Raw genomic sequence first — 25,972 nt, forward strand, 5'->3', positions numbered from 1 at the left:
AGTTTTGTTTGGCACAGAAAGTCGGCTAGGTGTGAGTTGACTGACAGCGGTGGACAAGATCAATTTGGTTGGTAGAAAGGAATATGAAATTTGTTAGTGGGCACGTGGTGCTGCCTTGGCCAAGCACGTGGTGACCATTGCGGTGATAAGAAAGACGCGCTAAGGAACGATGATACTGTCCAAATTCTCTTTATCTATTTATAGTATGTCGTTCAGTTAATTTTAGTTAAATATTGTTTATATTTAATTTTAAATAAAAATATTTAAAATAATTTTTAACACACGATATACAATAAATAGACATGATTTAAAAATCACTAGAACCCTCATAAAGAAATTCATTCTCTAACCTCGTTTTTTACCTCCCCACGTTTAATAATCAAGGAAAATAAACCGTGGACCAACCATCTGATTTTCAATTTTGGACACAAGATTTATAGATTCAAGAGAGAATTTTATGTTTTTTCGGATTTCATATGCGTGGTAAAAAATATTTTAAGTGAAATATAGTAATACTGGTATTTTAATAAACACATGAAACTTAAAAATCAAAATTATTTTCGATAGGTAATCTATTTTTCTTTCAAATATTACATAGTTCTTAATTTTTCTCTTCTTGATTATGTATGTTCTAAAAAACACGTAGGAATTAGGAATCCAAATAATTCAACATGAAGAATAATAAATACACATTCTTTTGTGCATCACGTACTTTCATGTCTAATTATCGTTATTTTCAATTGATTCAGAATGGTACTATTTACAGACTCTCATTTTTACTTTTCACAACTTATTAATTTTGGTTCTTTGATATTTTATTCTTCAATTCATTTGACCAGACGGTTGTAAATTAAAACGTATGTAAAAAGTAATAAAGAAAATGTAAATACCATTATTCTTGATTATTCAATACAATGACCATAAATAAAATAAAAATAGTGGAAGAAGCTAACATCCACTTTTTATGCATGTTGATAATTACGCTTTTTCTTCCTTTCTTTTTTTTCTTTTTCGTTCTTTCCCCACATTTTGGCCTCAATTGCTCAACCTATAGTCTGCAAGCCAAAATGTTTTGCAACAACCATTCAAACTGGTATACTCAAGTTCGTAACCTTGGCGGCCTCCAGATCGGAGTTTCATAAATCATACAGAGAAGCAAGTAAACATTCACTAACAACTGACATAGTCGTACATTTATTTATTCACAAATCGTATTTAATCTTAATTTTGATCCAACATCATTGCCCAAACCCACATTTTGGCACTAAAAAGCTAAAGACTGACCTAAAGGAGCAGACACCAAATTCTTAATCATTCTTTTCCCATTCACACAGTCGAAACCACAACCACAGGTCGGACTCTCATCGAAATTACTCACCGGAAAGTTTGCGGAGGCGATGCCGACCGAGAGTTCTAGCTCATCGTCGTCACGAGTCACTGAGACAAGGCTCAGCCACAGAAAGAGCACCCTAACTTCGATGCCACTCAAGCTAGAGATCTTGTCAGTGGTTACAACACCGGTTATGGTGGACTTGTACTTCAGCTTATACGAGTCGATGGTAAATCTACAAGTGCTGTTCAAGTAGACTGAGAGCTCACTACGTCTTTGGGGAGTACGCCCTAAATTAATAAAAAATAACTGCATTTTCTCCCTCACTTGAGCCAATTGAACATACATTATCATTAAATCATTAATTTTCCACAACAAAACATGTCACAGACGCATGAACGAAAGTTATTGAAAAGCATAAAATTCATAATCTTTAAGAAATCAAGGTGTGAAGTTGTGAACAGACACTACCCGTAATTCCAAACCCCTAAAACCCTCCCTCCTCTACGGCCCCAATTCCCAATTCAAATCGAAGAAACAAGAGGCATTTTAATCTTCCTTACTTGTCCGCCATTGACGCAATCCAACCCGCACCCGCACTGCGGGCACTCGTAAAAATTGTCGATCGGAAACGCCGCCGACGCGATCCCCACCGAGAACTCGAGGTTGTCGCCGCTCCGGGTCACCTCGACGATGTTGAGCCACAGGAACAGGACCTTGACGCTGACCCCGGTCAGCGAGGAGAGCTTGTTCGGGGAGATTGTGCCGGTAATGGTGGACTTGTACTTGAGCTGGTACGAGCCTTCCAGCGAGAAGCTGCAGGAGCCGTTCAAATACGCGCGGAATCGGCCGTTGCCATTGTCGAGCTCGTATCCGGTGACGCCCTTCGGGAGCAGACCCATCGGAAAGTTGAATTCTTGGATTGCATCGTACACAGACCGCGAGCCGTCGCCGTTGGCGGAGGCGGTTGATGACGTGTAGAACGGTGATAGGAGGACGAAGACGGCGAGAGTTGTTGCGAGAGACATGATTTTTTTTCTCTCTCTCTCTCTCCGAAATTTTGTTTTGTTGTTTTGTTTTTCCGGGAAAGTAGCTTTGTTTGGCACAGAAAGTCGGTTGGGTGTGAGTTGACTGATAGCGGTGGACAAGATAAATTTGGTTGGTAGAAACGACGACGTAGAAAGGAATTTGAAATTTGTTAGTGGGCACGTGGTGTGGTGACCATTGCGGTTATAAGAAAGACGCGCTAAGAGCAAGTCCATCCCTAAGGACTTTGTGCCAGCACCTAGCGCATTTATCCACTCAATTGAACAGTAATAGACTCCAGTGAACAATAATAGACCAAAGCATTTCCGCCCCTAAAAATACGCTGGCACCCAGTCTATCTAATATTATATTATTTTATTCATATCAATTAATATTTTATCATTTTTTTTATTTTTTATTTTTTCTTCTTTCTTCCTTTCCCTCTCCGATCCTTTCTTTCTCTCTCTCTCTCCCTCTCTCTCTCTTTTCCAACTCACTCTCATGAGCTATCCTTCTCCTTCCTCTTCAAAACCTTCCATTTCTGCACGCCATCCACCCCTGCATCTCCGACGCCATCCACCCCTGCATCTCCGACGTCGTCGACGCCGTCCTCCTGCATCTCCACACCTCCGATGCCGTCGCTTCGTCCTCCCGTCGTTCTCCCTCCGTGGTTCCTTCCCTCTCGACATCTTTTCCCTCCTCGACCAGCTCCGCTCCTCAGCCTCCACAACAACTCCGTCTCTGACGTCATATGCCCTCCGACGCCACACTGACGTCAGATAGGCCGGTCCCAAGGTCTATCGATTTTAGGTCGGCCTGTGGACTGGCTTGGGCTGGGTGCCAGTCGATTTCACAGGCTGGAGTGAATTGACAGGGTGCTAGCCTGGTTTTTTGACTGGGTGTTGGGCTCTCTTCTTCCTGGTGGACTTGCTCTAAGGAACGAGCATCCTCACCGGATTCTCTTTATGATTATCTTGAAAGTCTTGAATTTGAATCTGTTTATCATACATTGTGAGGTTAATTTAGTCAAATACTATTTATATTTAATTTTAAATAAAAATATTTAAAATAATATCTGACACACGATATACAATAAATAAACACGATTTAAAAATCTCTAGAACCTTCGTAATGAAATTTATTCTCTGACCTTGTTTTTTCCCTCCCCCCTGTTTTATAATCAAGGAAAGTAAACCGTGGACCAACCATCCGATTTTCAATTTTGGACACAAGATTTACAGATTTAAGAGAAAAATTTAGGGCCTGTTTGGTATCCTATTTGAATTTTTTTATCATTTTTCAAAACATTTCTTGAAAACAATTTTCTTTAAGATTCAAAAACTTGATTGGTTTGCGATTTAAAATTTTTAAATCTTACGATTTAAAAGACAAAGAGATCTAAAAGAGGGGGTCGGAAGAGAGAGAGAAAGATGAGAGATGAAGAAATAAAGTAAGAGATGATTGAAGGAAAAAGAAAGATGAGGGAGGATCAGATGAGATACAGAGGAAGAGGAGTGAGAGAAATAACCGAGAGAATGAAGAGAGCGGATTTGAGGAGAGACGAAAAAGGTAAAAAAAAAAAAGAGGAGAGAAAGAAGAAAAGAGAGAGATAGATTTGGAGTGAGAGGGAAGGAGGGAAAGAAAAGAAAGCAGTGAGTTTAAGTTTAAAAACTCTAAAAACTCATTTTTTATGTTTTTAGAAAATAGACTATATTTTTGAGTTAGTCTTGAGTTCAATTTTTGAAAATAGTCATACCAAACAAGTTTTTAAGGCCTAAAACTTGAAAATTATTTTTGAGTTTAAAAAGTTGGATTCAAGTAGAGTACCAAACATGCCCTTATATTTTTTCAGTATTCATATGTGTGGTAAAAAATTTATTAAGTGAAATATAATAATATTGATATTTTAATAAACACATGAAACTTAAAAATCAAAATTATTTTCGATAGGTAATCTATTTTTCTTTCAAATATTACATATTTCTTAATTTTCCTCTTCTTGATTATGTATGTTGCAAACGTGGAAAAAAATGTATTTGGTAACAATACAGTTTGATGTAAGTTGCAAACGTGGAAAAAAAATGCTTCCTATTATTAAGGAAATATGGATATCAATTGTGGAGATAACTAACTGTTGACCCTAAAAACTACCAAGCCTACGTGGCGCGTAGGCTGAGTAATCTATGAGCTAACTACGTCATTTGGTTGTGTGCGGGGCGTGCCAACTCGTCGGCCGAGCTCGGTCGAGGAGTAAAATATGTTGATGTTGCGTTAGGTGCGCGGTTGACTTCTGCGTCTTACGATTGCAACCAATGAAGGAACACGTCTCGGCCTCTTGAGTTCTTGAACTTGAAGACAAGGCTACTATTCTTACGAAGTTCACAAATCGTCGTCGTCGGATTTGGTCACAGTGATGGTATTCATCAGAGTGAACTCACGCCGAATCGACACCAAAGTGTAAGGGCACAAATACTCAAAGCAGATATAAGTCTTAACAATAAATGTGGTTCAGCCGTCGGAATGCCGAACTCTAAATCCCACTTGAGAGTATCCAATCATAAAATAACTCGGCGTGCAATGTGCCGAGCCCAATAAACTGTAGCACCTCACTTTACCGAAAAGGCTAATGAGATGACTTCGACCAATAAGGATTCAGAAATTCTTCTCGACCGAGACTTGAATAGATAATCAGTCGCCTTCGACGCAATGCTGTTTATGCCAACTGAAGATGCGGCGAGCTCGGCTAGTTCTACGGCGACAATGCTATTTATGCCAACTGAAGATATCACCAGTTGCCTTCACAGTGCTGTTCATTCAAACTGAAGGTGTGGCGGCGAAAAGAGAAAAGAAAAAATCTCAAGGTTGTTGAGAGAATTTGTGCAGGGCAGTTGTGTGTTGAATTGGAGGGGGGTTGTTTCGATGTCTTCTCTTCCTATTTATAGCAGCCAACCTGTATTGAATCCCATTCATTCCTGGATTAGAACTCCTTCTCATAATCCATCTTTATCTCGACCAATCATATTCCTACTAGGACTTTGAACACAACTCATTATCAAACCGTGTTCAATCTCAACATCCTGATCCCGTCGAGACTCCATCTCATAACAGGATTCATCCACATTCCTCTTTCCGATAGGATATGGCCTACTTCAACCGCTCGGCCCATGGGCTGAATATCTTCTAATGACACCTGTTTATAACTTCTGGGCCGAGGATGAATCTAACCTCGGCCTATCCCACACTGGGCCCAAAAAGATCTAACTCAGCCCAAAACAATATTTTTGGGCCCAAACACTAACATCTCACTTATTTGATGAAACTACTATTACTGACAAAAACCAACTCTCCATGATAGAGGGAAATTGGTGAATGTTAATCTATATAAGGACTCTCTGCTCGTAAAGAAAAGTTTTGCGTTATTGGGTTCTATCACCTTAAGAACATTAAGTCTTTCAACGAGTAGAATATATCATTTTCCTGTTCTGCAATGGCTACCTCAGGTATCATGTTGACATATGTTAGTAATCTAGAAAACCTGTTAATATTATGTACTCCTTGTTTTCCAACATTTGGTATTAGAGCCAAATTAACAAATCCTAGATTCAAATGTATGTGTCGAACTGCATATGTTTTCAGCATGTGAATTTTTTTATGAAATGTGTTGAACCAAAGCACATGACAGCATCGGCGGCAGCACTTATGCTTTCCATTATTCCATCCGACAACACATGACAGCACCAATACTTCCAATAAAATGCATGAGGTAGTCTTGCCTCATAAGTTTTTTAATATCATGCAACACTTACGATAATATTTTGAATTCACCAAAGTGAATGATTTGGATGTATATTCTGGCAAAGAAGGGTTTAAAGATTCATTGCATATTCATACTATTTTCCAAATGAAAGAATATATAAAATGCGTAAGGTTTCAATGAATCATTCCTTGTATAATCTTGTAATTATCTTGTCCAAAGACTTGATATATCTGTGCTAAAAGATGATTGAAGTGGTCAGAATGTACATGATGACTTTGAAGGGGTGTTTATATTTTTAACCTAAGAGGGATATATAAACACATGCAAGTGATGCATGAAATTAAAATTGTATTTAATGTTTTATTTGGCTGCCTCAGCAACATCATCTGCACTTAGCCTTTCATCGATCGAGCCTCTTAATGGGGGAAACTTTAAATTGGTGGTAGTTTTAATCAATGTATGGTATCATGTAGATCAGGTAATATTCTTGTCCAAAGACTTGTAATAAATGCATGATAAGATTCTTGAATTATGGCTATACAATGAAGGTCAATGGCAGCTTATATCTCTTGCCCAAAGGTGTGATATAAACATGCATTTAACAATCACTAATGGTTGTTTCAAGTTTTTCATGTCTTCAACAGCCAAATTTTTATTCACTGCAAGAAAAGGAAAGTCAAAGGCTCTTCTTGATGGGTGTAGAGGTTGCGTACACCCAAGCGCACCAGATTGTAAGTATCACTAAATTTTGATGTATTTATGAGTGATTTAATCTAATTGGCATCTGAATTTTGATGGAATCAACCTATCACTATTTTGGTTTAATCTGATCCAAAACCCCTTAGTTTTCTTGTTATCAAGTTATCAATTGCTCAAAAATTGTATGTGTGTGAGTAACTGAAGGGAAAAATAGAAATACTTGATATCGTTTTGTAGTGCATGTAATTGATTCATCTATGGGAGTAAGAATCATACATGTTATTTCTATATGTGATTGATGCCTGACATAACCCTTACATGGGTAAGTCTGTTGCCTTTGATTTCCATTTGAATGGGTAAAGTAAATTCATGTAAATCAAGTTCTTAGCCTGCTGTGCTCTATGATAATGTATAGTTAATATATATTAACTGAATTGAATAGCCATATTATTGGTTGCTGTGGGAAATAATCAATATGGATTAAAAATCTCGAGTTCTGCAAACATGAAGCAAAATTGACATATTGTGTGTTTAAATAAGGAATGAGTTGTCCTACATTTCTTAAGCTTGAGATGAACCAATGCAAAGGCACAAATATATGTATAAAGTATAACCTTGTAGTATCAACTTGTGTACAAATGTTTTTCACCAAAGTGAAGAGACTTCAGGAAATGGATTGTGTAAATTATGAATTTAAAACTCAACACATGTCAATATTCTTTTCCAAAGAGAGGAATGTGTGAATGGTTTGTGATCTTTTAGGGTATAACATTTTTACGGCTATTGAAATGTGGGAGTGCATGATAAGGATGCCCACGTAGCAAACATGGGTGTGCATGATGGTTTTGAATCAACTGAAATGTGGGAGTAAAGAAAGCGCTGCTGCGTAATTTTGATAGTATCTGGACCTGATGCTTGGCTTATCTTATTTTCCCTATGGTGATGCTTGGCTTATCTTATTTTCCCTGTGGTTATTGTAAATAATGCCATGTTGATTCAATTTATAATATATATTAGTACAACTAACTTATGTTCCAAAGAGCATGTTGGTTTTGTATGAGTATGCAGGAAGCTTGAAAAGCTAGTATCCAGTGATTAAGGTTGAAGGCAACATAAAGTTAGCTTTATAAAGGTACACTGGGTAATTGCATGTATGAATGTGTAGTATTTGCATGATTGTCAGTATGCCATTACAATTATGAAGTGATGGTTGAAGACTGAGTTGCAATAATAAATATGCATGTGCTGAATCTTTATGATTATTCCGAGTTATATAGCTTATATAACACAAAGTGGTATATGATTTTCAATTCAGTAAAGGAACTGTGATTATCCAAAGATGATCCATAAAGTTGATTGAATTGATTCATAGAAAAATGAATGTTAAGTTCATTGAAAGTTTGACATCATACATATTAGATTCAAATGACAGTGATTTTAGAGTGCATGTGCCAATGAGCTGCACATGGTTTTTTAGAGTTCGACATTTGAACTAATACTAGTAGATGTGGGGAAGCAAGTTACGTGTAACTGGATGTGATCACTAAGGAGTCAATATTGTAATTGTGATAACATTTCGATGAAATGATTAGTTTACGTCCAAGTGGGAGAATGTTAGAGACTTAATTGGACTAAACTATCATTTAGTGAAGGATAACATTTATTTGGTAACAATATAGTTTGACGTAAGCTGCAAACATGGAAAAAACTGCTTCCTATTATTAAGGAAATATGGATATCAATTGTGGAGATAACTAACATCCCAATTATTTGATAAAACTGCTGTTACTGACAAAAACCAACTCTCCATGATAGAGGGAAGTTGGTGAATGCTAACCTATATAAGGACTCCCTGCTTGTAAAGAAAAGTTCTGCGTTATTGGGTTCTATCACCTTAAGAACATTAAGTCTTTCAACGAGTAGAAGATATCATTTTCTTGTTCTGCAATGGCTGCCTCAGGTATCATGTTGACGTATGTTAGTAATCTAGGAAACTTGTTAATATTATGTACTCCTAGTTTTCCAACAGGTACTATCTACACACTCTCATTTTTACTTTTCACACCTTATTAATTTTGGTTCTTTGATATTTTATTCTTCAATTCATTTGACCAGACTGTTGTAAATTAAAAGGTATGTAAAAGGTAATAAAGAAAATGTAAATACCATTATTCTTGATTATTCAATACAATGATCATAAATAAAATGTTGTAAGAAGCTAACATCCACTTTTTATGCATGTTGATAATTACCCTTTTTCTTCCTTTCTTTTTTTTCTTTTTCGTTCTTTCCCCACATTTTGGCCTCTATTGCTCAACCTATAGTCTGCAAGCCAAAATGTTTTGCAACAACCATTCAAACTGGTATACTCAAGTTCATAACCTTGGCGGCCTCCAGATCGGAGTTTCATAAATCATACAGAGAAGCAAGTAAACATTCACTAACAAATGACATAGTCGTACATTTATTTATTCACAAATCGTATTTAATCTTAATTTTGATCCAACATCATTGCCCAAACCCACATTTTGGCACTAAAAAGCTAAAGACTGACCTAAAAGAGCAGACACCAAATTCTTAATCATTCTTTTCCCATTCACACAGTCGAAACCACAACCACAGGTCGGACTTTCATCGAAATTACTCACCGGAAAGTTTGCGGAGGCGATGCCGACCGATAATTCTAGCTCATCGTCGTCACGAGTCACTGAGACAATGCTCAGCCACAGAAAGAGCACCCTAACTTCGATGCCACTCAAGCTAGAGATCTTGCCAGTGGTTACAATACCCGTTATGGTGGACTTGTACTTCAGCTTATACGAGTCGATGGTAAATCTACAAGTGCTGTTCAAGTAGACTGAGAACTTACCTGTGGAGGTGTCCAGCTCGTAGCTCACTACGTCTTTGGGGAGTATGCCCACCGGGAAGTCGTACTCCTCGAGGGCTTCATAAACCGTCAGCTCGTCGGCAGCGAAGGACGAGGGGATCAAGAAAGAGAGCAGAAAGAAGAGAATTAGGAGGCTTGGTAGCAGTGTTGCCTTTGGAGACATGGTTTCGATCAAGTGCTTGACTGTTTGGTTATGCAGTCTCTAATGGTAGTTGGAATATATAGAGAAAATTTGAAAGGCAAAACCATGACTATTCCATCTAATTCGTTTCAACATTCTTTGCATACAAGAAAACGCCACTCTCTCATAGGCTAAATTTTTATTTTGATAAGCGATATTTGGAGACGAGATTCGAACATAAGATCTCAGATGCAAGAGAAAACACTATTAACTATTTGAGCTACCGTTCTCTTATTCTTGTAGACTAATTGGTTATTACGTATACAAGAATTAAAGCTCTAAAGCTGAATATGAACATCCTTTGAAGTATGCTAAACATTTTACCGCTAATTAACGATATATATACATAGAGGTAGCCCTACTCTTACGCGGAGAATGTATGGATCGAGACACGCAGCTTCGACAAGTCTTTCTACCAGATACTACTGGGAGATGTCCAGCTTGCTAGTTTGCCACAAATATAATTCCTGCTTTGTTGACTCTTTTTTTTTTTTTTAATGCTAGGTTGGATCTAGGTCAGTGCAGTTCTACTTGTTGAGCTAGCTCTACTCTTACAAGCAAATCCACACCCACACTGCGGACTCTCCTCAAAGTTGTCGATGGAAAAGTCTGCCGAAGCAATCCCCACAGAGAATTGTAGCTCGTCGCCATCGCGAATAACTTCGACAATGTTGAACCAAAATAATAGTATCTTAACACTGACGCCATTCAAATTTTTGAGCCTGCCCTTGGACAAAACACCAGTTATGGTGGATTTGTACCTGAGGTTGTATGAATTTTCAATGGAGAAGCGGCAAGTTCCGTCAAAATAAACCTTGAAATTTCCAGATTCTTTGTCTAATTCGTACCCTGTTACTCCTTTGGGAAGAAGGCCGATCGGGAAGTCGTATTCTTGAAGCACCACGTATGCCGATGGGTTGTTGTCGCCATAGGCGAACGAGGATGAGAGAATGGCCACCAGAACGGCAACGAGAAACACCATTGACGGAGCCATGAGTTCCAACTTGAAGCTTTCTTGCAGCTATTTGGTTTAGTAGAAGAAGTGAGCTATGGGAACAGAAGGGACTTGTATATATCGATGTTGAGTGGGAGAATGCTTTTCATATGTGCTATTTGTCACCCTTCTCATCAATGGTTTGGGTCTATTCTGTCGAACCACATCATCTGTACGACCAACACACTAACCATCTCACCAAAAGCTCACCTCCTGTATCCCTGTATTCTGGCCCCACCCACCGTGTCTTTAGTCACCATGTGGCGTTTAAACCAAAGACTTTCTCGTTGGTCGGAGGTATCTTGATCAGATACATCCTGAATAATATTGGAAGTTACTAGTGTAACATCCATGCAGACGCATGCATGGTTGTCAGCAGATGGTGATTGGCGAAACCTCACACATAATGCTTGCTTATCAGTCAATTCATCAATGAAGGGAGAGAGAATGACGACGTTGGAGATAAAAATTACCTTCGAAGTTGTATATTAAACTCAATTTAGCATCGGTGTATCTTATACGTACTCTGGTTTATTCGAAGTATCTCATTGGTAACGCCGTTGACGTGTCAGACGATCAAAAGATCAACTAGAATGGCACTGACGATGACCGTTGAGGCCCCTTTTGTTAGTCCTCGTTAGGGGGGACTGGCTTGGCTGGGATATGAATCCAATGTTTGGCGCTGGGAAGAGTAGAAAAAATGATGCTAAGTCGGACTCGTGTCAACTAAACGCCGCGCTAAGTTGCATTATCTAATCCTGAGTGAACGTTGTGGTACTACCGTACTAGCTATCCACGCTTACACTTCATGCTCTCGCTCTCGCAGAGAGCAGCGTTCTTCGTAAGCCCCCTGCAAGCTGCCGCCGACTCCTACATTGCCGTTTCGTCGATCTCCTGAAGAATCAGGTCAGACTGTGGGCCGCCGACACCCCAAATTTGAAACTCTTCATACATGCTGTTCAGTTCAGACTTTGGGTTAGATTAATTTGTTAGGTTCGCTCCCATTTGTTCCACTGTAATTTCTTATTTCCTCGGGTTTTGCTTCGCGAAGAAGAATGGCTTTGAGAAAGAACCAATCCATCCGACAATCAAAAAATAAAAGGGGTATGTAAAAATAAGTATGTGAATAGCACAACCCCTTTGATAATTAACTTGGTTTTTAGAAATTCAAATAAGTACAAAATAACAATTTAATAATAAAACAAAATAAATGTTTTTATTGTCCATCTTCTTACTCATGCGCCGCAACAATTTTTCACAATTCTTGTACATGCCAATTCAATTCAGCTTAGTTCCTGAAGTTAGTTCAATACGAGATTGTCTGGTGTAACAAATTCAATTTAGTCCCTGAAGTTGGTTCAGTCTGAGATAATCTGGTGCAACAAACACACCCTCAACACGCATGCTTCGAAAATCTAGTTAGATGGGCCAAAAAATGGTTATTTACGAATAGATGGACTCACTTCTGATTCTCTGAACAATCCCCATCGAAACCAGAAGCAAGCCCACTTAAAATTCTTACCGTGACAAAAGTTATCACTATTGCTGGTCTTCCAACACCTCAAAACACTCATCCTTTGAGAAATTATGCCATCTGCATATAATATATGCAGGAAGAAAATCTTGATGTAAGACAGATTCAATAACATTACCAACCAATTCTCACTCCAACAAAAAAATCATCTCAAATGTAAGCACTGAAACAGAACCGTATCAGTTTAAAAGTTAAACGAGACTGGTTTGGATGGTAAGTAGAACAGTTACTCGAAGGTATTGCTTGTTGTCCACCCCGATTGATTTCAATTTTCAGAGATATAAATCTTAAACCACTTCAAGAAAAATAAATCATCAATACAATAACCAATTAGTAACTATGAACCTGATACATACAGAAGAATCTCTTTGCATGTCCCGTGATACATTCCGAAGACAACAATTGGCACCCACAAATAATTTGGATGTGCTTTTAAAATGACTGAAAGCGCTTTTAGTGAAAATGTTTTTAGAACCAAACTTTAAAATGACTTAAAAGTGCTTCCTGGAAGAAGCACATTACTGGTGCTTCTTGCAAAAAGCACTTTAAGTGCTTTTGGAACCCAAAAACATTTTCTCTAAAAGCGCTTTCAGTCATTTTAAAAGCACATCCAAACGAGCCCAAAGTTAGCAACAAAAACGCTATGAAATAATTCCAATCACAATGAATAAGGGAACTTGTAGGGGAGGGGGAAGGACAAGGATCATACGTACAACTATATAAAAAATTCAACTCACATCCTTGAGTCTTTTAATCAATGTATCTAGAGATTTCTTCTTCGGGTTCTGCCTGCCTCCCCGGCTACCAAAGGTTCCAAATAGCCGCTCTGAAGGATCCCTCAACTTTTCTGAAATAAGCACTACTTTTCTGTGGTCCAAGGTATTGTAACTCCTCTCCCGGATTACCGGATTAAGAAAATTCTCTGGATGATTGCTCAAGAGTAAATTAACTAATTGCCTCGACTCAGCAACTGCCGTTTTCAACTGATTTGCTTCCTCATCTGAGAGTAGAGGAGCTTGATTATCTGCAAAAGATTCCAACAATCGAATATCTACATCAATGCTCATAATTGCTTGTACGGTAAACCTCTTAACTGTGTCCCCAAGTAAAGCCCCAACTATCTTCTCCGATATGTGAGAAAGGACATCCTGCAAAACTCGTTTGAGAACCTGAGGAGGCAATATTTGCTGAGCAGTGGAAACCAGAGTTTCCAAATATATGATCACCTCGTTCACATATTCATTCCCATTCGGTAAAGGCTCATCGGCCACCCAGTTCACATTCTCAATCAACATCAGGAAGCCATCCACTTTTTGTTTAAGCAACCCAGAGAGTGTGTCTTCTGCTGCATCACGGGCTTTGCATAGAGGAAACTGCCTCCTCCCTCTCTCCACCATTCTCAAGGGAACACCAGAAAGCTGAGCAGCATGTCGGAAGAAGAAATCGCAAGCTCGCTCCATTACAACCATATTAGCCGCCACCTGCATTGCCTGGGAGACCCCATGGATAGACGTACTGATAAGCTTCAAAAGAGCCCCATCCAAATCCTCACTCAACAACCTATCCAAATACTTCTTCACAACATCAAAGAAATCAAGCTGCCCGCCATACGACATGAAACTCACAGAATCCTCAATAAAAGACCTTACAATGCGGCAACAATCAGGCACTGTCGAACTAAATGGTGCAACGTAAGGAAAAGCCGGTATGATATCAGACGTCTGTATCTGAAACGAAAGCACATTCATGGAATACTCATACTCTTTCTTCATCAACATCTGATCGAATTTATCAGCGGAAAGCGCTTCAGCAATCTGTTTACGACAATCTGACAACAAGAGCTCATGATACTTATCCCTATGTTTGCTCAGGACATCAAGCAAAGGATCAACCAAATATCCATACCGACGCAATGTTACACCTAACAAGCTCACATAGTCCTTAATCAACAACAAATGGTTGGCAGTTTGCATCCTAGAAAACTGATCCTCTAAAACAGAACACATTTTACTCACAGCAGTTTCCCACAAATTCTCAACCTCCAATTTCGATACCAAACTACCACCGGTCCTCACAATTCGATCCTCAACGATGAAAAATCCGGCGATTTGGGCAAAGAAAGTTTGATGCGATTCAAGAAACGGAGTCATGGAAGATACCTGAAAGTCGGAAGTGAGCTGAAGCTTTCGATTCTCGAAGTAATACTGCTTGAATCGGTCTTCAAGCCCTAGAGTCTGGTGTATATGATAAGCTCTGTACAAGGGAGTCAAATCGAATCCACCTCCGCCATTAAAACCGTCATCTCCAACCCCACCGCCGCCGAGTCCGTCGTCGTCCTCTTCCTCCAAAGCGTACACACAGTCTCTGAGGCTGAGGCGGCTCTGCTCCTCCGCTTGCCGCTGCTTGATTCTCAGATCCTCTTCCCGTTGCCTCGCCGACGAAGCTTGACCGATCGCCAATTGACCGAGGTTCCGGCTCACCACTCGGATCTCCACCAGCCAATCGCCGAACTCCTTGCTGACTTTCCGTTCGATGTGCAACCGAATGTCTGGAATCTTCTTCTCCAGCATCCGCTTCAGCGTAGACGACGGCGTTTTGACCAGGAACTCGGACTCGATTGTGTCGACGCACTTGAGCGCCATGTAAAAGTTGCTGTTGGAAAGATGGCGATTGGATCGGGAGCAGAGCTCCAACAAACGACTACAGTTTCGGACCGATTCAAGCGCGAGGTTGACGTTCCGGGAAACGTTTCGGGCTTCGACGAAGGCGTCGAGGGAGGAAAGAAGAGGAAGGCCGACGGACTGGAGCTTGGCGTTGGAATCGGAGAGGGAAGACTTGAGGGAATCGACGTCGGAGAGGAGAGATCGGAGGTCGTCCACGGCGAGGATGAAGTCTTGGTAGTGGGCCTTGCAGACCTCCTCGATTTCAGACTCCTTGGAGCGGGAGAAGTGGCGGAGGTGCTGGAGCAGCGTCTCGGGCTTCCCGGAAGTAAAGGCCTTTCGGACGAATGGGCCCACATCCTCGCCGTTGCAGATGGCGGAGGAGAGGAGCAACTGATCGAGTTTTTCAGCCGAGTCGCCGTTTTCCGCAGCGGACGGAGCCACTTTCCGCCGAGATTTCGTGTGCTGCATCGTGGCGATGTGAGAGAATAGGGCGCGGAGAGGATTTAGGAAAAATGGAAGAGAGAGAGAGAGAGAGAGAGTGGGGTAGTTATTTGGACATTTGGGGATTTTTTGTTGTTTGACGGAAATGCCACCAATAATCAGGGTAATATTATGTGGAGATTGGAAGATAGTAGGTGCTGGTGGTTGATAGATTGTTGTGGGTGGTTTGGTAATTAGGAAGATAGTAACATTCAACGGCGGTTCTGACAGAGCAGTGTGACGACTCGGGTGGTAAGAGTGGACCGGTCTTGACCGGAGGGAGGTCAACGAGAAATTTAGGCCATCTCCAATCTAACATGTTTAATACGACGGTGTCCAGATGTCAAGTCATATTCATATACTATCTCAAACCGAAGTTCTTAATAATTTTTTAGTTTAAGTTTCCACTTTAAATTTCTTGGTTCATTTACTGTGGGGTGTTTTTACATTATAGTCGTTAAATTTGAATCAATTATTGTAATTGAAGAGTTAGGCTTCAAAAAAGAGATTAAGAGGGGGGCTACAATTGGCCAGTCTGATGTCCTTTTAGCCAAATAATTACATGAGGACTCCATAAAATTATAGCTCATTCATTAATTGAAGATGAATTTTTGGACAAAGCAAACCAATTTTAACTTTTGAACCTTTAACTATCTATATTGAAAATAACCTTACATATGTTTTTTGGCCTCTTATTTAAAAATGAAATAAAATTCCTTGTCAACAAAAGTAATAAAAAAAAGGGATGTGATATCCACACATCATTTTTTACTTATCTCACACCCCTTTTAAATTTCGGCCGTTGGATCGGATGAATTGAAAAATATCAAATGATAGAAATTAATAAGGGATGTGGGAGAAGTATTCTAAAAAAAATTAATAAAAGAAATTGAAATTGCATGTGGCCTCGTGGGCTTAAAGAACAAGAGAAACAAACAAAGCCCAAATCCCTTAAAACTGCATAAGAAAAAGCCCCATTTACATATAAAAACCTAAACAAAAGACCAAGTTTGGCTTTCCCTGCAAAAAACCCTACACCCCGCCTCTCTGCCTCAAGAGCGTCAAAGCAGCAGCCGCAATGGTAATCTCTTCCTCCAAACCCTAACGCCGCCGTCTCCATTTTCTCCTCCTCCACTCTCTCACTCTCTCTAACTATCTCTCTCCTCCTCGTGTCTGTATTCGCAGGGTATCGATTTGGTCGCCGGTGGCAAGAGCAAGAAGACCAAACGGACAGCCCCAAAGTCCGATGATATCTACCTCAAACTCCTTGTCAAGGTCCTCCCTCGAATCCAAATGTTTCTGGGTTTTTGTTATTGTTTGTGTTTATGTTTCTGAATTGTATGTTGTGGGTATTTATGTTTTCGGATCTGCGTTTTCAGCTGTATCGGTTTCTGGTGAGGAGGACCAGCAGCAAGTTCAATGCCGTGATTCTGAAGAGGTTGTTCATGAGCAAGGTGAACAAGGCCCCTCTGTCCCTTTCCCGATTGATTAAGTACATGACCGGAAAGGAGGGTAAGATTGCCGTGGTGGTCGGGACTGTGACCGATGACATTCGCGTTTACGAGGTTCCTTGCCTGAAAGTGACGGCCCTCAGGTTCACCGAGACCGCCAGGGCTCGGATTGAGAAGGCCGGAGGCGAGTGCTTGACTTTTGACCAGCTGGCTCTCAGAGCTCCGCTTGGCCAGAACACGGTACGTCGATTTGATAGTTGCATTTGGTTTGCCTTATATGTGAATTGCAATGTTAGGAGGCTGTGTTTAGTTATCGAAATGATGTGCGAATTCGTGAGTTGGTTTAAATTGGTTTTATAGTTTCATAGTTGGGTTTCAGAACCGAGCACAATGACGTTCTAGGATTTGTTTAGTTTTATAGTAGGGTTTGATTGTTCAATTATGCGTTTTTGCCTCCAAGTGTGCGCTGAAAACCAGAAACCAGCGGAACAGTAGAATCTGATGGAAAGTAACATGATCTTGTAGTCATTTAGTCATAAGCCATTTAAAATCGAATGTTTAAAACCTGTGTTAAATATACTGGGTTCACCGAAATGGTTGCTTTTGGGTTTTGGGTTGTGCCGGTGTTGGTGTGCGATATGCTATGATGGCAACCGATAGCGTGGTAGATAGTTTATATGGATTTAGTTTAGTGGTCGTCATGTAGTTGACTGTTTCATGGTGATGAGAATCATGAACTACGTGCTGCCGGATGTAGGAACCATTAGGTAGTGAAATGAATAGAAGGTGCAAGATAGTGGTGGGTAGAATTTTGAGCCATCAGCAATACTTAGTTCTTGATTTTATTGTATGCTTGTGGAACTTTCGAGTTTGTTCCATTGTACAATAACATTACAAATCTACACGAGTATATTGTTTTGCAATACGAGACTCATTCCCTTACGCCGTTCTATGTTCTAATAAATCTGTTTCGATTGATCATTTTTTTTGTTTAAAGGAGTGTGTGAATAACAGGGTTCTGTCAACTGATAAACGTTAATCTTTTTCTGCAGATTCTTCTTAGAGGACCTAAGAATGCTCGTGAAGCTGTGAAGCATTTTGGACCTGCTCCTGGTGTTCCACACAGCCACACCAAACCCTATGTGCGATCAAAGGGCAGGAAGTTCGAGAAGGCCCGTGGAAAGAGAAACAGCAAGGGTTTCCGTGTTTAAGCTTCGCAAAAGGAGTTATATCCCTATTTCCAGTCTTGTTTTCTTCACTTTGTGTTTTTGGTGGAACTCTTATGTTTATCTATAGCTTACCTTCATCTGTATTTCGTTATTCCCTACGACTGTTTTAGCTTCGAGAGGAAGATCTTTAGATGTTTGAAGGATTAATGGCTACTTTAAGGAATGTATGCTAGTTGTTAAGATTTTGTTGAATTCGATTTTGGTTCTCAACTACACGAGATATTATTAATTTTCGCGAAGCAAGATTGGGTTGATCGGCAAATTTTTTTTCCTTAATCTTTGACAAATCTAACCAACTTATGCGATGCCTGTTAAAAGGCTGTGTCGAAGTGAAAAAGAGCCTCTGGTGCGAATTAGATCCTACCTTGCCCCCTTTCGCGGACAAAGATGATGAATTATGATTCATCGTATCCTAGGTTGGGACTGAAGGAGCTGAAATCTGCAGCTCCCTGCCGTGACATGGCAGTGCTGAAATCTGCAGCTACTGCCGTGACAGGGCAGTGCAGAATTTTAGGTCATTTCTAACTGAAGGGTCCAGAGGACCAGAGGGTCGAAAATAGTTTTAAAACCGTCTCCAACCGAGGCTCAGGCCAAAGAGTTTGTGAGCCCCACTGGACAAAAAATGGCCAATCAGCCAGCCCAAATGAGCCAGCTAGCCCTGGGCCGGGCTGGAATTCAAATGCAATGGTTAGTTGATATTAGCTAGCCGTTATTTTATTTATTATTTTTTTTAACAATTTTTTTTTTTAAAATTTCCCTATACCTTTCTAAACCGTTAAACATTACATAACATTAAGCTAGCAACGACTAGCTAACGCCACTTAGCCGTTGAATTTGAATATAAGTTGTAGTTTTTAAATAATAAATTATGTTTAGCCCTCGGTTGGATGGAGACAGGTTTTTGTGACAGAGCTTAAAACGAGCCCTATGACGCTTTGGCATTCGGTTGACGATGGTAAAAAATATGGCATTGCATTGTTCATTAAAATATTAATTTCTTGAAAGACCAGAGGGCTAAAACGAACTCTATAGACAGCCTTCGGTTAGAGATGGCCTTAGGATCAGTAAGAAGTCTGTTGGAATCATCTCCACTACTAGTTATGCCTCCCTGCCAAAGCATTCTTCCAAGTCGCTTCGAACGAGGAGATGTTAGGTGCAAGTAGTAGTCCAATTACTTGGTCCTGGTGTAACAGAGAAATGAGGCCAACAGCATAATTGAAAGACACAAGCAGCTCTGCATATTATTAAATGATTGGGGTGACAGTTACAGAACCGGCAAACCCGAAGGGCGAAAACCTCAAACACAACTAATTTCAGACATCATCACCCTAACCTGTAAGGGCGTAGAAGAAACCCTTCAACTGCAAAGAGAAACAAACTAAAGGAAGCTGGCGTGCTCGTCTAGCTAATAGAAATCAGAACTTCTTGATAAAGTCGTAGACATGCTGACTGACTTCGTCTGGCTTTTCCTGGTTAATGAAGTGAGCTGCATCTTCCATCACAACCACCTCTTGCAGAAACGGCACATCTCTCTTGAACCCACCTTTATGTATGTAGTTCTGGATACCTGGAATATGATAGGTGATGTCCAGGTCCCCTACGATAAACTTAACCGGTACCTTGATCTGTAGCCCCGTCCACGGTCCAGTAAGCTCCCAGGTTCTGCAACAACGAACAAACAAAGTACAAAATTACTTCTTCAATCTAAGAAAGAACCATGGCTTTTGATAAATCGAAATGAATTCAGAAGGGTATGTACAATTGTACATACAAGTTCAAAGCTCGATAGTAGTTCAATCCTCCGGTAAATCCTGTCTTGCTGAACTTGCTTGCAAAATAGTTAACGTCCTCTTCTGTCAGCCAAGCGGGCAAGGTCACTGGAGCTGCCCAAGATTTTAATCCTTGGTCCTTAGGTATGCATGGAGGTTCTGGACTGCGGCCGGTGAGAAAACATTTCATGACCGCTGCAGTATCAATGCTATCAAAATCTTGTTCGATCTCTCCCGATTCCTATAACACAAACAACAATATTTTTTTTTCAATTTGTAAGTTAAAATAAGCATTTGAGTAACAAGAGCGATGCCGCAACAAAATCAGGAAGTAACAAACTTGAACATATTCAGTCCTTGACATTAACAAGGTTACAAATTAGTCCCAAATGGGTTAGATTAATTAATCCCCAACTGTTTTTAGCCGACGAATTTTCAGCATTGAAAATACTCCATAACATGAAAATGAATTGGCTATGATCAATCGATCTTCTACTTTAACGTAATCTAAACTACGGGAAGGGGGATCACATCCACTATGGCCAAATGTGGCTATGCTCGTGTCTACAAAACCAAAATTATATAGCTAAACAATAGCATTCAGTAATTCTGAATGCCTGACCAATACTAACTATAGTAAAATGTATATTCCATGAAAGTTATACCATCTTGGTAAATATTGAGATTTGACTATCTCCTTATGAGATCAAACAATTTTAGAACTTTACTATGTTTAAGCCCTCACATTGGAAAAAGATCAACCAAAAACAGACAAAATAACAGAACTTCCTCTTTTGTGCAGAGAAAAAAAGGGAAATTGGAAAGATTTGTTACTATGCACTACGGTCGGTGGGATTCCCTCCACCTGTAAGTGAGAGCAGGGCAGATGGACATTAGGACCAAGGTGGTCCCAGGACTGCCGGAGTTGAAAAATAAACATGTGATACATGTGAAGTCTTCCGAGAAACTCAAATATTTGGTATAGATTTCTTTTATGCTTACCAGGTGTTTGTGATGTAATGTCTGCTAATTATATCCAAACAATACAAATTCTGTGGATATCAATCATCAAATTGCTTCACCATATATTGATACGTGGTATCTGTTGATATCAGTGTTACATAATTTGACTGACAATACCAAACTTGACAAATGTTGGACGAAATGCCAAAATTGTACTTTTAACACTGGGACCTAGGAATTTGAACACTGGATCCACCACTGAGTGGTAGGTATGAGGTTTGACTCCCACGAGTTAGATAGCTGATGTGAAACCTAGTCCAAATCCTCCGTCTTAGTATGCAAATATATCGTTGTATTACAATAATTCGCAAAAGGGTTAAAATTTCCAGATCAGATCGAAGCAGAAACTAAAAGTCAAAGGAATCTGATTACCTGAAACCTGCAAATGTAGTAATCGTCGCCAAACAGTGCCCTGAAAGTATCGATAGGCTTTCTCTTAGGGTTCCTGGGACTGAACGCCACGCTCATGTTGACCAAGGCTTTGACACGGTCGGGCCGGAACAGGCAGAACCACCAGGCCATGACGGCACCCCAGTCGTGGGCGACCAGGAAGACTTGGTCAATACCCAGATGGTCAAGCAGCCCGATGAGGTCGCCGACTATGTGCATGGCCGTGTAGGACGTCGGAGACGGCGGCGCGTCGGTGTCACCGAAGCCTCGGAGGTCGGGGGCTATGCAGCGGTATCCCAAGGAAGAGAGAGAGAGGAGCTGGTGGCGCCAGGAGTACCAGAGCTCCGGGAATCCGTGAAGGAAGAGCACCGGTGGGCCCGTTCCGATTGAAGCGACGTGCATGTTTATGCCGTTTGTGGGCACCGTCGTATGCTCGATGTTCTCCATTGTTGACACTGTGCGTGTTTCTTGTTTTTTTTTGTCGATAGTGTTTCTTGGTCTCTGTTTATCTTCTCCTTTGTGCTTGGTCTGGTTCTGTGGGTATATATATGGAGGAAAATGAATAGGAATTTATCTTTTCAGATCAAATTCTATAAATGTTAGCCGTCTTTTCTGTTTGTTTTTTTTATCTGCTTTTTTTTACTCATCATTTTTATTAATTAAACAGATTAAAAAATTAACTATTTTAGTTGTATTATGACAAATTTATTTTTAAGTACATTGATATTTTTGTATTAAAAGGAGAATAAGTTTGGCTAAGTCACATAATTGACAACTTAATTGGGTATCGAATTCGCCATCTATAAGATTCGAACTTTAAGACCTTTTACTTTTAAGTGAAAAGATATCATCAGACTATAGTGTTAAGTGACAATTGAGTGCTTTAATAGTACTTTTGTACTTCTTTTGATTTTCTAGCATGTGATTTGCTATATCATTGCTTGAGTAGTTTAAAATACGATCATATCTTAACATTCTAATTTCATGCAAACTCTTTTCAGATTTGAAAGATAGTTGATTCGAAAGAAATCCATTAGCAAACATTGGTACATTACAACGGAATGAGATTTCCTTCGGATCCCTTTCATCCGTACTCTTCGGATCCTACAATTATGAAGCTGAAGAGATTGATAGAGATTGATATGGAGAAGCGAGAAGACGATGAACATGAAAAGTTTGAAAGTGAATAGAAAATTAATTCCTAACCCACTCCAAGCATTGATAAGTTAGTTTCTCGAATTTATGAGCTTAACATGCAATGGTCAGTTGTATACCTAATAGGCTAATACTACGTGCCAAAATGGCGACACCATTCTGTCGCTACCACCAACACTAATAAAGAGACATTCAAACCATTGTCCATCATGGTGAAGCAGGATAGGGTTGCCTGGATAGGCAAAAATGCGGTATATAGAGTGATCAATGCGATATCAACTTGTATAACACGAGTGTACCGTTGTGATAGCGTGTTGTTTTAAAAATACAAATTAACATTTGCCTACATATTTTATGTGTATAAACACATTTTTTTTTTTTAGAAAATGAGAAGGAGAGAGGGAGGGAGAGAACGTGGGGGTGTGAGATGTTTTTGTTTTTGATTTTATTATTATTATTATTTTTATAAATATTGGAGGTAATTTAACATGATGTTTCAATAAAAAACAGTAAAATTTGGACATGTGAAATTACATTATTGTCCATCATTTTTTTTGTGTGATAGAAAACTAATTTGTCTTTTCACCCTCTTTTGGTTGACAAAAAAGGTTTTATTAATTAGCAGAGACATATGTAAAGAGAAACTAACACATGTTTTTTTAATATGGCATGGGGCACTACCATAAACAACTCATTTTATATAATTCTTTCTCTATCGTTACACATCATGCAAACATTAATAGACTGAATTGAATAAAGGACGATTCCGAGCCAACAAGGCTTTTTCCTTTGCAAGGGTCAAAGGAGGAGGTACTTCTATCGAACACAGCTTTACTCTTGTTTTGCAAATAGGTTGTTTTCATAATTGGAACACGTGACCTTTTGAACACAAAAAAAACAATCATTTCATTGCACCAAACTCGCATTCAATGGAGAGATTTTTCAGTGTGACAGGTACACGGGATGGTACACCACATGTCACTAAACAAATGATGACACATGTGTGCTAAAAAGTTAATAACTTAAAAAATAAAATTTCTCACAATTCCTATCAAAACACGTGGTGTATTACTTGTGTTCCTGTCACAACTAAAAATTTATCCTTTCAGTGGACTGAATTGAATGCATTCAATATTTTCTTAGGTGACAGCGGGGATAGGCACTTAATAGTTTATGGCCAGGATACCAACAAACACACAAATTAATTGAAATTTAATGCATTCAATATGATTTTGCAGAAGATAAAACCAGGTTCGTGATTTATGAACATTCAGTATTTGGCCCAAACCCACATGTATCGGGCCGGGTTCAGACTTGTTTTCACCTGAAAATCTGATGAGGTTATGTTGGGGAAGTGTATTTTGGCCCAAATCAATTTAATGAGCTTAGGCATCCCATCCCATCTGCACTTCTGCAGTTGTTGACGCAGGCCTATTTGCATAGTTTAGTCCTTCGTTGGACTGAAAACATATTTCAGAATAGATCGAAATTTCGAGTTTGATTCTTATAAATTTGAATAATAATTAATCAATAAAAATTTCTTTTAATTATATAATGATATGGTGTACCATCCCATATTTCGGTCACACTAAATATTTCCTGTGACATGCATGCATATAAGAGAAATAACTTTAGCAAGAGCAGCTAGCTTTCGTCGGGCACATATGCACGTCCTCGCAACCACCGCTCTCTTACCACCCTCCTCGAAACCACTCTCTCTTCAATTACCAATCCAAAGGCCTTAGATCCCTCTCTTCTCAAAACCCTACCTACTTGCACTTACTCTGCCACCACCGGTCCACCACTGCTACCGGAAACGCCCTTATAGCGCCTCTGTAGTGCGCAGTTTGCTTATCGGAGTTCGAAAACCAACAGCAAGGCCATGTACTACCCAAGTGCAACCATGCCTTCCATATCGACTGTATCGACACTTGGTTTCAGTCGCAGTCCAATTGGCCACTTTGCACGGCGCCGGTTCAACCCGATATTCCAGATTCTAAGCTGGCCCGAAATATCAATCAGCAAGGGAAGAGTGAGGGTAAAATGGGTTTTTCGAGACTTGCGTCGTGGACGAGTATATCACCGGAACAGTGTTGACTTTGGGACGAGAGTAAGTGTTGGATCGCACAGGGCCCTAAAATTTAAAAGGTCCCCAAAACAATTTCATATCTTATATATATATATATATATATATAGCATTATTAATATTATATCTGAATGTGATAAAATAAAATTTCAAGCGTCCTACAATATTACAAATTATACTTGCGATCACTCATGTTGCATGAAAGGTTAAATGGGTTTGCTTTGATATGTATTGAAAGGGGCTTTGTAGATAAAATTGATTATGAAGGTTTACTTGATGAGTTTGCAATAAAGAAGAACTATTTTTAAGTGAAACTTCAATGCTGGATTTTTTGAAGCTTTTGTTCATTTGGTTTCTTAAGATTGAACTGATTATTGATTATTTAGTAATACTGTAATATGGTTTCTTAAGATTGAACTGATTGTTGATTATTTAGTAATAATATGATTATTTTTTTACGTTTATTTACATATAATAATATTTAAAACTGTCATTAGTGTGAGTTTAAAAGTTTGCATCACTTTTAGTTATTGTTTTTTAGTATCAATACATTGTTTAAATTTTTTTAAAAGACAGTTTTAAGAAGGGTCCGATGGGGGAGGAAGCCATTCAGGGAGGTGTTGGGGTATTTGTGGAGAAGGTGCCTAACCGTATCGATTTTGGTTCACCAAGAAACAATTGCAGTGGACAAAAAAGTTCGGGTTCGTGAATCGGGCACCCAGATTCTGTCCTTAAAGAGGATTTGGAGCATAGAGACACAGAACAATATGATCCATTTGGATTTTGGGACTTTGCACTTGGCAGTGCAATGGGGGAAATAATCTAATTGGCGCTTTTGTTTTTCCTTGGCAGCGTTTTGGTAATAACAATACACCAAAGTTACAAACAAAGAGGTCCAATTACAAGAGAAACACAAAATAAGATATGGACCCCCAAAACAAAGCCCAAACAAAGGAGGGATGCTTTAGCATGAGGCGCGACGTCTAGATCTCTTGTAACCTCCTTGCACTACTTTTTCTAGTGTTGCTTCGGTTGTTTGCTTCGTTATAAGCTTTCGGTTTCCTTTGGCATCTTTGCCCGGTGAATAAATTTTTCAGATTTCCAAAAAAAAAAAAAAACAAAAAAAAACAAAGGTTTTGAGCCCATAAACAGACAAACCAAACAGCAAACCCTCCTCCTGCAAGAACAGCCGCCGCTGAAGTATCTCCGAGATCATGCCGGAAACCATATCTCCACACAGACTCCATAGGTCCAGCCTTTTAACTTCGCATAATTGATGAAGGAGATCACTCTAACATCCTCCAAAAAGCATCACGCA

The 25,972-nt window shown here is 39.5% G+C and overlaps 6 protein-coding genes and 1 pseudogene across 6 annotated transcripts; 2 read left to right on the forward strand and 5 right to left on the reverse strand.

The window, feature by feature from the left end:
- Nucleotides 1–1,657: 1,657 nt before the first annotated feature.
- LOC126614799 (uncharacterized protein At5g01610-like) lies at nt 1,658–2,446 on the reverse strand. The gene has a single exon (XM_050282477.1). The coding sequence runs from the start codon at nt 2,356–2,358 to the stop codon at nt 1,855–1,857; it is 504 nt and encodes a 167-aa protein (XP_050138434.1). The 5' UTR covers nt 2,359–2,446; the 3' UTR covers nt 1,658–1,854.
- A 6,740-nt stretch (nt 2,447–9,186) lies between these two features.
- LOC126614803 (uncharacterized protein At5g01610-like) lies at nt 9,187–10,009 on the reverse strand. The gene has a single exon (XM_050282482.1). The coding sequence runs from the start codon at nt 9,860–9,862 to the stop codon at nt 9,347–9,349; it is 516 nt and encodes a 171-aa protein (XP_050138439.1). The 5' UTR covers nt 9,863–10,009; the 3' UTR covers nt 9,187–9,346.
- Nucleotides 10,010–10,287: 278 nt separating this feature from the next.
- LOC126614806 (uncharacterized protein At5g01610-like) lies at nt 10,288–11,170 on the reverse strand. The gene has a single exon (XM_050282484.1). The coding sequence runs from the start codon at nt 10,872–10,874 to the stop codon at nt 10,392–10,394; it is 483 nt and encodes a 160-aa protein (XP_050138441.1). The 5' UTR covers nt 10,875–11,170; the 3' UTR covers nt 10,288–10,391.
- Nucleotides 11,171–12,704: 1,534 nt separating this feature from the next.
- Nucleotides 12,705–15,653, reverse strand: LOC126614784 (exocyst complex component SEC15B-like). The gene has a single exon (XM_050282446.1). The coding sequence runs from the start codon at nt 15,537–15,539 to the stop codon at nt 13,137–13,139; it is 2,403 nt and encodes an 800-aa protein (XP_050138403.1). The 5' UTR covers nt 15,540–15,653; the 3' UTR covers nt 12,705–13,136.
- Nucleotides 15,654–16,556: 903 nt separating this feature from the next.
- LOC126614802 (60S ribosomal protein L18-2) lies at nt 16,557–18,423 on the forward strand. Its single transcript, XM_050282481.1, has 4 exons — nt 16,557–16,632; nt 16,737–16,826; nt 16,931–17,242; nt 18,055–18,423. Exons 1-4 carry the CDS (start codon nt 16,630–16,632, stop codon nt 18,211–18,213), a joined length of 564 nt encoding a protein of 187 aa, XP_050138438.1. The 5' UTR covers nt 16,557–16,629; the 3' UTR covers nt 18,214–18,423.
- A 1,020-nt stretch (nt 18,424–19,443) lies between these two features.
- LOC126614796 (uncharacterized) lies at nt 19,444–21,991 on the reverse strand. Its single transcript, XM_050282474.1, has 3 exons — nt 21,396–21,991; nt 20,003–20,241; nt 19,444–19,893 (listed from the first exon to the last, which is right to left on the reverse strand). The coding sequence occupies exons 1-3, from the start codon at nt 21,858–21,860 to the stop codon at nt 19,647–19,649; spliced, it is 951 nt and encodes a 316-aa protein (XP_050138431.1). The 5' UTR covers nt 21,861–21,991; the 3' UTR covers nt 19,444–19,646.
- A 1,506-nt stretch (nt 21,992–23,497) lies between these two features.
- On the forward strand, nt 23,498–25,475 carry LOC126617234 (RING-H2 finger protein ATL64-like; annotated as a pseudogene).
- Nucleotides 25,476–25,972: the final 497 nt, after the last annotated feature.

Source organism: Malus sylvestris, chromosome 3, assembly GCF_916048215.2.
Source record: "Malus sylvestris chromosome 3, drMalSylv7.2, whole genome shotgun sequence".
Taxonomy (NCBI): Eukaryota; Viridiplantae; Streptophyta; class Magnoliopsida; order Rosales; family Rosaceae; genus Malus; species Malus sylvestris.

Bases quoted from the DNA above. Each gene is read 5' to 3' on its own strand.
- LOC126614799 (XM_050282477.1), bottom strand. From the start codon at position 2,358: ATGTCTCTCGCAACAACTCTCGCCGTCTTCGTCCTCCTATCACCGTTC.
- LOC126614803 (XM_050282482.1), bottom strand. From the start codon at position 9,862: ATGTCTCCAAAGGCAACACTGCTACCAAGCCTCCTAATTCTCTTCTTT.
- LOC126614806 (XM_050282484.1), bottom strand. From the start codon at position 10,874: ATGGCTCCGTCAATGGTGTTTCTCGTTGCCGTTCTGGTGGCCATTCTC.
- LOC126614784 (XM_050282446.1), bottom strand. From the start codon at position 15,539: ATGCAGCACACGAAATCTCGGCGGAAAGTGGCTCCGTCCGCTGCGGAA.
- LOC126614802 (XM_050282481.1), top strand. The intron at 16,827-16,930 runs GTCCTCCCTCGA...CTGCGTTTTCAG, and splicing joins ACCTCAAACTCCTTGTCAAG to CTGTATCGGTTTCTGGTGAG. The intron at 17,243-18,054 runs GTACGTCGATTT...CTTTTTCTGCAG, and splicing joins CTCCGCTTGGCCAGAACACG to ATTCTTCTTAGAGGACCTAA.
- LOC126614796 (XM_050282474.1), bottom strand. From the start codon at position 21,860: ATGGAGAACATCGAGCATACGACGGTGCCCACAAACGGCATAAACATG. The intron at 20,242-21,395 runs GTAATCAGATTC...TTTGTGTTATAG, and splicing joins ACTACATTTGCAGGTTTCAG to GAATCGGGAGAGATCGAACA. The intron at 19,894-20,002 runs GTATGTACAATT...TCGTTGTTGCAG, and splicing joins TACTATCGAGCTTTGAACTT to AACCTGGGAGCTTACTGGAC.